The sequence below is a fragment of the Phaethon lepturus genome, unplaced genomic scaffold, assembly GCF_000687285.1.
Source record: "Phaethon lepturus isolate BGI_N335 unplaced genomic scaffold, ASM68728v1 scaffold20533, whole genome shotgun sequence".
NCBI lineage: Eukaryota > Metazoa > Chordata > Aves > Phaethontiformes > Phaethontidae > Phaethon > Phaethon lepturus.
This window is the reverse complement of record NW_010528668.1, coordinates 28,834-39,458: the sequence shown is the minus strand read 5'-3', so window position 1 is coordinate 39,458 and position 10,625 is coordinate 28,834. Positions and strand designations below refer to the sequence as shown.

The 10,625-nt window shown below is 36.5% G+C and overlaps 1 protein-coding gene across 1 annotated transcript in view; it reads right to left on the bottom strand.

Moving 5' to 3' along the window:
• Positions 1–10,625, bottom strand: part of KIAA1715 (KIAA1715 ortholog) — a 37,922-nt gene that overhangs the window by 2,036 nt on the left and 25,261 nt on the right. Inside the window, exons 9-11 of the mRNA XM_010283748.1 lie at positions 7,499–7,604; positions 6,506–6,576; positions 5,058–5,228 (exon numbers count right to left, since the gene is read on the bottom strand). Coding sequence (XP_010282050.1) covers positions 5,058–5,228; positions 6,506–6,576; positions 7,499–7,604 — 348 coding nt within the window. The remainder of the gene's footprint in view (positions 1–5,057; positions 5,229–6,505; positions 6,577–7,498; positions 7,605–10,625) is intronic.

Below are 10,625 nucleotides of genomic sequence, written 5' to 3'. Positions count from 1 at the left end.
TGCCGAGCACCTACAATATGTTTGAGGACAGCCCCAGGGATAATCAGCCGCTAGTAAAAGCAAGCAGAAGCGTCTAACGAAAAGGAGAAAACCTGATCAAGTGCATGTTCTAACCATCTATATTCAAATGAACAGGAGAAGGATGCTGCTTTCATTTTTATATTCTAATAAAAAGTATGGAGACATTGCTTCTCCAAGAAATAAAACGTCAGGTATTACATGACTCTTCCCTTCACCCTGCTCCTGATTAAACTTAGTGAAACTCTTTTAACTGTATATTCTGGAGACTTTCAACAAACTTACATGGAAAACTTTGGTCTAATAATTAAGACTGACAAAGTTATAAGGAACTAAAGGGTAAGTCCTTTAAATGAGTAGTCAGAGCTATCATAGTAAGTGGTGCTACTAACTCCAACTATGAACATGACCAACCTTCATTAAACATATACAGTGATTCCATTTAAAATACACTAATCAATGGAAAGCTTGCCTGAAGTCAACTTGATCTCAATATTGCATGATTTAAGTTATTGTAAGAGCAGTAGCTAACAAGAGAAAGCTCTGATCACAAACTTTAGAAGATGACAAAAGAAAATTAGTGTCCTTGATGATTAATACTTAATTCATGATTTAACTGAAGAATGTAGCTACACATACACGATCTCAACAGTAAACAGCCCTATGCTGGCCTGCGGCAAATTTAAGAGTTGTATCAATGCAACTTTAAAACTGCTCCTAACTACAGTTCCTCCCCCGCTCCCCAACTCCTGCTTAATGCTTTAGTACTTAGAAAGCATATGTACTTCACACCGTAAGTGGTCAGCTACCCCTCTTCTCGTTGCAGAGAATATTTCACTGTGTAACCAGTGAAATCACAATACTGCATCACTATTAAATGAATTAGAAGATGTATGTCTGTTATGCAGGAATTCACCAAAAAATGGTGTAGAGCGATTCCACTAAAATATATTTGTTTTTCTTGTACTTTCAAGACCTTTGGGACAAGCTTTCTTCACTACTGCAGCTCCCCATTAGGGCAGACTTTCACACTGTGAAATACCATAAGGAACATGTGCTTCACAGTAGTCTGTGTTCATGGCTTTGATATCACAGAAAGCTACTGTGAAGCTTTTGAAAAGTAAGTCCCATGATAGCACAGCATTTCATTGCGTGTACCCTTTACGTCCTACCAAAAAGGCAAGCTATGTTGTTCAGCAAAACTGAACTGTGGTAGACTGGAAACATAATACACTTTTAAACCTAAAGAACTTGTTTACAAGCCATTAAACTCAAGGTGAGTTGACCCATATCTGCTTGAGAAATCATTGAATTCTAGCCATATTAGCTGAACTGAAGAAAGAGCACAGCAGGCAGAAACTCGTATCTTTGAAAAGAAACAATTGCTTACAAAAGATATAGCGGGCTCATGCTGTCCTATGAAAGCAGAACGTATTTGGTAAAAAGGCAAGCCAAATCTCTCAAATAGAAAATGCTGTTTTCTGTTTAAAAAAGTCCAGTTTAGAAAAACTGCACAAGATACACCCAAAAATCACTAAACTCAGACCATTCTGACCAGAACAAATACTCAAGCTTAGTTCTTAGGCCTTTGTCCTCAACCTGTTTTATTCCTAGATAAAGTTTCTGCTCCATCTATAACACTTGCCCAAAGACATGCTTTACTTTTGGTAGAACTCATAAATAAGCATGCACGTAAAGCAGCTTTATTTCTGGAGGACAGCATTACTGTAAACCTTTCTGTTGAACAAACAACCAAGTTCCTGCATCTGCCTTTTAAATGGAAGTCCTTTCAAACATACCATCAGTTGCTGTACTCCAAGAATCCTTTATAAAGTGACAGAGCATTAAATCATCATAAAATATTTCATCAAGATGGCCAAATAATTCTATAAACATCTGGAGACAACGCAGGAAGCTGTTTCCGTAAAGTGCTGACCACCGTGGTGAAATCTGAAGTTCAAAGGCATTTAATGAAGACCTCTGAACATCAGCACCACATACTCACCACAAAACACTGAAGCAGTCAAATTTTGTTTCAACCTTCAAAACATTGCTAAATGTTAAACCTGAATCAAGAGCACAGCGTAACAGTACCAAATACAGGCAAGGCAAAAATCAATCAAGAGGCTTTTGATAATTATGTCCTGTTGGCTTTTTCAATATGATCCAGACATTAATACTTTTAAGAGAAGTACATAGAGAACCAATAGCCTTTGATGGCTCCAGATAGAAACATTTAAGAAAGAGGTAAGAAAAGAAGCAAGTATATTGCTTCATTCTGATTGCAAAATTTCCCAAGTTACTCTGCTGAACAGGGAAGCGTGATGTTTGTGCCAGTAATCTGCATCAGATTGACAGCTGATGACTCCATATTTCCAAAGGATTAAGAAATCCAAGGTTCTGTGCCAACAGCACTCCCCATAACCATTCTTCAGATCTCTTATCCACAGGAGTTGCATGTAACATACTTGTCACTGCATGAGCACACAACTGAAAAAAAGATTCCACTTCATCCTCCACTCATTAGTAAAAGTAGCTGACTGGTAAAAAAGTATTTATAGCACTTCTGTATCGCATTAGCTTGCAGTTTCTTTGAGCTACACAGCTACAGTTTACATGAGTTACAGATAAGAACTGGATCTCCCTGTGTTGTCAACATTGTGGTGAAGTTGGTTTCCTGATGTTAATGTTTGTCTACATCTGTAAGTGACGATATTCTCTATTCTTGCTATGACAGCAGCTATATTACTGTAGTGAACAAAAGCCTTCCCCAGAGCTATACCTCAACGATAACTTCGTACCTTAAGCTTACAATCAAGGAATATGTTCATTTATTAAAAACCAACTGCCTGTAAGCAGTTATGTTTCCAATTAGGGTTCTGATGGAAAAAGTGATTTACTGAAAATGGTATTTTCTCATAAGAGATTACATTGTGGCAAGTCACAGGCAGTTAATGCACAGTGACAAACTGACAGAGTAGCACCAGCCTCTTCTACATCAAGACAACATTTCTCAGATATTAGTTATGTAAAATATTAACACATGCTCTATTTCTGACTACTTATTAATTATAAGAACAGAAGGGTTTATATCATCTTGGAGATAAAATATTCATAAAGCACCAGATATTTAAGCTAAAGAAAACCAAAAGTCAGTATACATTTCTTATGCCCCTTCTGAAAAATTTCACCATATACTTCCTAGCAGAAAGAGAGAACTGGGGAACAAACTCCACAGTGGTTTCTTTTGTTCTTGTTTTTAACTAAGCAGAATATTAATACAAGACCACACCAACAACAAACAAGTAATTTTCAGTGTTAAAGGTAAATTGGTAAGAATCACGCTTACTGCAATAAAACCATCCTATTTTCATCGTGTAATACTTGATAAAATTCTGCTTTCAAAAAAGCAAAAGCAGAATTTTCACTCCTACATCTCCTATGGAAGTGCCTAACAAAAATCTCACACTAATTCTTAAATGTTTTACAGCATCTATAAACTGACACAGCAGCTCAGACTCATTAAAGGCATAGTTTGATAAACATTTCCTTCAATGATAACACCAACTTACTTAGCACCCTCCTCTCTCAAAACCTCTAAGAACCTGAGTTATGGATAATACTCAGAAGCCCTCAAGACACACACCTCCAAGAGCTGAATATCCACCTTTAAGGGCTTCCCCATTTGATTCACACAGAGGAAAATAAGCAGAGTTTTGGAAGACCCCAGTAATAAATTATGTCTTTTCTATAAGAATCTTCTAACTTTAGAAGTAGGCAAGAAGCTACTAACCTACCCCCTACTCACTGAAAATATTATTATTTGAGGGCAAAGATGAGATTTGCACCATCTTAGCTTCATGTATCTGATTTCGGTGTTACTTCATTAAAAGTACTATTACTAGCATGAAAGTAAGAGCACACTATAGCACAGGAAAAGAAACCAACCAAGTTTTCCCTATAATGCACCCATATCAGACCACACCCAGAGATAGCTACAGTTAGATGACTTCCCTACTGGTCCCATGCAGCCTTCTCAGGCCAGAAAGTAAAGGCCAATGCCATTTTGTACTCCCTGTTAAAGATAATCAAGCAGAAACATTTTTTCTGTTATACTCTGACAGTTTCCCACAGTTGGTGTGTTTCCAGCCCAAATCGCAGGGCTGTACACTATTCAGTAGCTTCCCGCCATGATCCCTGTTTAAACTAATGTAAAATCCCATCAAGTACTCAATAGCACATCTAACTGGAGATTCTCTGGTTTGAAATTATAATTTCTGGAGTCCTTTAAAACACTGCATCTTCCTGTTGGCTGTACACCAGATGCCTACTGTATCTGCAGACTATAAAATGTCTCAAAAGGAACTAGGTTAAATTAAAATTGACAATTTGTCTTTGAACTCCCTGATCTTAAACAAGGCAGTTTTACTAGATTTTCCTGCCCTGAGGAAAACACCAAAAGGAACAAAGGCAGAAATTCCAACACACCTCAATCAAATGACCTGCTGAACACAGTGAAAGTTAATCACTTCAGGACATACTCCCTTCTTAACTATTTCTGTAATTTGCAGTGCTATTTTCTATCTACTTATCAGTCACATTAGAGTGAAAAATTTAGTTATCCCATCATTTGTATGAGACATACTGCCTAACAGGAAGAAACGTTAGGGTTCCGGACAAAAGATAATAGTATCAACAAGCTAAGCTAGAAGCAGGGACAAGAAGCATTGAAAAAATATAAACTGCACCCACTATGAAGTTCGAATAGACTATTTCAGTTGGAAGGGACCAACAAAGATCATCTAGTCCAACTGTCTAACCAATTCAAGGCTGACCAAAAGTTAAAGCATGTTATTAAGGGCATTGTCCAAATGCCTCAAACACTTGGGGCACTGACCATGACTCTAGGAAGTCTGTTCCAGTGTTTGAGTTCTTCAGTTCTTATTTGTATAAAAATCTCTAGACAGAGAGATAGATGATGGGGGGTAGATTTCATTAGACATTAAAAAAAGAGCAGACTTCATGAGATTAGCACATACCTTCTGTCTGTTGAGTCTCCAGGGGCTTCCTCTCCCTAGGTTCTAGAGGCTTAGTTTCACATCGCAATTCTGTAGATTGCTTTTTTTCAAAGCTGAACTCTGGAAGTCGTGGAGCCTGAGGTCTAGTTTTTCTTGCAGGATTCAGGAAAAAGCAGTAGGCACACCTAAATGCTACACAAAAGCACACCCAATAAGTAGCCTCACTAACTAATTTCACATTTCACCTTTAATCCTACACTATATTCTGACCGTCCAAAATACTAAAAACAGAGAATTAAATAAGTGACTATCAGTACCTGAGAGTACCTCCATCAAATTTACACAAGCTCTTCCATATAGCTCCATTAATTTCAGCATACATTTACTTCTTAAAAACCTGCTTGCTTTCAGCTCTGCTGCACTTACGAGTACTGCCCACCACTGTGAAAGATTTAACTACAATGAACAAAACAATGCAATTCAGTACCACAAGATGTTGCCACATGATGTTGTTCTATTCTTTCCTACAAAAATTAAGTTGGCAGATGATTTCCCCCCCCCCCCTTAAGATGCCACTTTCCTCACCCTTTAAGTAAGGGGATGCTATGGATTCTGCAAGGTATGTCTCTGCTTTTTGAGATGCATTCTGCTCCAGTGGTGCTTCATTAAGAAAAGGCAGTTTTGTTCTGGAGAAGTACTGGATACCAGTTAATAGATAAATGCATTATTTCCCCTACCAAGAGAAGGGGGAGGAAGTGGCAATTTCTTGCACAGTTGAATTGTGAACTCATTCAAACTAAGACGACATATAGACTGCACATCTTTGGTTCCATAGGAAATGTTCAGCTTATTCTTAAAATGCTGTATATTTACTCATAAAATTAAGCAAAACAGAATGGAATGAAAGATTTATCTAAGATTCCCTCCCTTCTTAAGCAACAGGCTTACACTTGTGGTAGAAAGGAGGCAAAATAAAACATCTGTGTTCAATAAAAAGCTGTGTCTGTCTTAAGTTATTGTCAGCCATAAATTCACATATAGCCCCCTAGGGCTTGTTCCCACTCCTTTTCCGATACCTCCCCAAGATCTTCTTGCCAAAGCAAAATTTTGTTTAAGTTCTGGTAAAAGAGGCACACTTTAATGTCAGATAGTTTCTCAATATAAAATCCTTTTGAGAACGATTCATAGCCAGTAGCAATTCTCAGGGATGTATTGGAAGAGGCTTATTTCTACTGAATAGTTTTCTATACATAAAATCCTTGGCCTGAAGGTTGCAATAAAGTATGCCTCTAAGTCTTGAAGCGAATCTTAAGATACAGAGTAATAAGCTACCATAAAACTGTTCCTGTCTGAAGTGGCATTTCACAGTGTCAGTTAAGTACTTAACTGCAACCACAATGAAGTATGATGCATGTTAGTTATGAAACATAAGCCAACTACTAGAGACCCTACCACAGATTAGCTCTTACCTATGTATTCGAACTCCTCCTTCAAAGCCATACCATTGTGAGAAAAACACTGCTGACATATAAGGGCATACCTAGAAAACAGGTATACAATTACATACCTTAAACTAGTAACACACTGAAGTGATATGCATTTTACATTAGATATTGACTAATAGCTTATATTTTTACTCTTAAAAGGTAATTTCCAGAGTGGAATTATTATCCTTTAAAGCAAACTACATCTGTTAGTTAAATAATAGTTTTTAAAGTTGGTTTAAAAACAGTGAAATATTCTTAGCTACAACTTAAACCTCATGGTTCAACCTATTCTTAATATCATCATTGTCACAAAACAACATCAAAATTAAGTTTATATTTCATTAGAATACAGTCAATATGAAAAGTGACCATGGTTAACATTAAGTTCTAATATGTTTGGACAGTTCTGAAGGCAATCTGAAAGCTTTTATAATGGTAATAAAGCTGAAGTGCTAACATACTCAATTTTTTTTTAGTTCAAAATACAATTCATTCACCCATTTGAGCATAGATTTTTCTCTTCGTATCACATGGCTAATACCACCCAAAGTGGAGGTGGTATTTGTCAAAATGTTTTTGACAAATTTGTTTCTAGCCTTAAAACAGAAGATGCTAGGCACAATGAGCAAAACATGATCTGGTAAGAAACTAAGTCTGAATCATGCAGATGTGACCATTCAAACCTAAGTATCTGAAACTTCTTCCCGAAGCCACGCTCCTGGCCAAGAGACATTTTACACAAGTACAGAAGGCATTAAGTTACAGTAATTCCAACAAATTTGGCTAACATTGACTAACCATTTTTCCTACAGAGAGATTTCAGGTGAAGCACCGAGAAAGGGCCATTTCATTACAAAAACTTCAGACAAATTAATTTGCAGTTCTTTTAACCTTGACACATCTGGCTTAAAAACCAAAAGGTTAAGAAGCTTTCTATCTCTTAAATGTTTAGGTACTTCCTTTAGCAACATTTACCTGTTCTGAGGACCATCACCAACCAAATATTCAATAACTCTATCAACAACTCCTCTTTCTCGAGGAAGAATAGGTCTTGCTAAAGGAGGTCCTGGAGGATGAAGACCTAGAAAGACACGAACTGTGTCAAAATTATTTTCAACTATATTATCATATATAACCTGATATTTCACTGTGCATGCCAGTGTAATAAAATAATTGCACCTGCTTAATATACGTGGCCATATTTCTTAGTCCACTATGAAAGCTGTAAGATTTTTTTTTTTAAACTCACAATAGTTGAAAGTTCCTCTTCTGCTCCTTTATCTGATAATCTTATTAAATTACTCTACTTTTACACCTTGGATATGTAATTACATTTATAATTTCTAAAGAACTTAAGGCGTCAATGATATTTAATGATTATTCACAAATAGAGGCTTTTCAAGCAAACAAAAACTCCTTATTTGAGTTTTTTACATATAATCTCAACTCTGTACATTCAATACTTCAAGCTTACACCAATAAATCTGGTAAAATCAATTACAACAGTGTAAGAACTAAAGATGTTACCACAGAATTACCTGCTGGTTTCTGTGTAATTACTATACCACATGAGCATGCCCTCAGTGTGCATTCAGTCTACATATTAAATCTGTCTAGTCACATGGCATTTTGGTAATCCCATGTTTAATGGAAAGCTGGATGCTTTCAGATTTTTGCTTAGTCAAGGAAGCCAGAAGGCCACTATTTAGATACTATTTTTCATATCCCATGTGTTTAACAAACCATTATCAAAATAAAACTCCATTAAGGACAGGTAACCACACCAGTTGTTACCACCTTCTTCAACTCTGCTTACCGATGGCAGTTCAAGTAGACCAGTGGCACAAACTTGTCTTTCCACAACATTTTAAAACATCTAGTCTATTGTACACAACCACCACAAGCTGCCAATTTCCATTTACACTTCTTTGAGTTCGTATGTTTACCTCCCTTTCCAGCCTTAAAACAGAAGATGCTAGGGACAATGAGTAAAACACGATTTGGTAAGAAACTAAGTCTGAATCACTTAGATGTGACCATTCAAAACTAAGTATCTGAAACTTCTTCCCGGAGCCACGCTCCTGGCCAAGATCAGAAGGACATTTAATTGAAGATAACCATGGAAAAAGCCAGTGGACATCAAGCTTCTCAGAAGACAGATTTAGCTTTCTTGTAGCACCTTAGCTGGGGACAGCACCAGGACATGCACAGCCACAGCTTCCAACACAACTGATACTCTTCCATAAACATATGAACAGAAGTAACATGTACCTCTTAAGTATACACAAGCAAAGACAACACTGCAAGTCTTATTATTTGATAAGCTGATCCAAGATGGGCTTTAAGTTTAAACAGAGCATTAAATGTAACTGCCAGCAATTACCATCTCAAGCCTTCTACCTTTTAATCATCACAGATTGGAGCAACAAAGGGAAAAGAGTAACTTACAGCAGAATGTGCTACATTGTGGTAAACCTCAAGCTGGATGCCATGTACAACTAACCTCCATCCTCTATGGCAAACGTCAGAAGCATTGTAAGAATCAAATATTTTCAGCAATGCCCTATCGAAGTGCTACATGTAGAATGAGACTAACTTTGCCGTTAAGGTTGCAACATTTCTAACAGCACAGACTTCCAAAACACCTCTCATCAATACTAGATAAGTGACCTAAGCAGACTGTCCTAATCTTTACAAGCCCAATAAAATTTGACCAGAAAATACTGCAATTTACAACCTTTCAATAAGCGCACAAAGGTTTCATGGTCAACACAAATGCTTTTAAAACAACCCTCATTTTCACAAGAAAACTGAATTCAGGAGATATCAGCAAATGCATTCCCAAATTATTCCCATATTCTGTCAACAAGGAGGAACCCAGACTAAGAAAACCCTCACAGCAACAAGGCAGAACAAATTCAGTGCAACAGAAAATGGACCTAATGCTTCACTTTATACATTCTGAAAACACTGTCCAGAGAAGAGTTCAGGCAAAATGCATTTCCTAAAGCTTCACAAAAACCTGAAAGACCCAATACTTCCATTAAAAAAAGTGAATGGACAACATCTGACACAGGTGTGAAGTAAAGATCTGGAGCACTGATATAATCTGCAATAAAATTAAAATTCTACAATAAATTTTGTGAATACCTGACTAACACTCAAATGTCCATTCAGCCCTATATTCAAAAGACCAGTTTTTCATATGACCTGTATATCACTAATATATGAAAAGTTTCTAGAAGTTAATGAACGAGGTAAAAATTAAAATTACGTAGAATGCAACATCACAACACGCTCCAAGAACAAGTTCAATTACTTGCCTACTAATAACTCAAACCAACCATCTTAGTTCCCATGCTGTTACAGACACCAGTAATTAATAATAAACATCAAAAGCAATCATTGTAGAAAGACTGGTCATTTCTGCAAAGCTTGGCAAACTCTCAACTACCTGCTGGTTATTAATTTTCAAACATATGGGAGCTCTGTGGTAATACACATTAAATTGATTCTCCTCTACAAAATATAGTGTAACAAAAATGAATTATTAATCTTCTCCAAAGTAGAGACAATTAAGGCTATCATATTTGTTGCAAGCCATGCATAAACTTAGATGAAATTATATTACTTTTATAGATACTGAATTTACATACTTTTCACTACAGCTACATGACTGACATTTTATGGGCCTGGAAGGTTTAGGGAAATTCAAGAGAAAACAGGGCTTCCACATTAACTGACAACTGAGCAGCTTCCATTGTTGTCTAAGACAAAATAACATATTTGGTCAAAATACCAGTTATTAGTGAAAAAGATTTATATGTGCCTATAAAGCATTATCACAAAAAATATATTACATACTTTAATTAACAGGCTTGGCAACTGCCCTTTCAAACAAGTCCATTTTTTTTTCCTTCTTCCTCTAAACCATTACTGCAGTAAAGGCTGAACTTCATCCAGCTTATTCAATGTGCCTGAATCTTCCCCTAAGAATAAAACTATTACATACTTATTATTTTACTATATAGCCAGCTTCTTAAACAAGAAAGAGCATGTGATTTTAAACTCATTAAGGAATTTTCAGTAAGCAGGTTTCAGT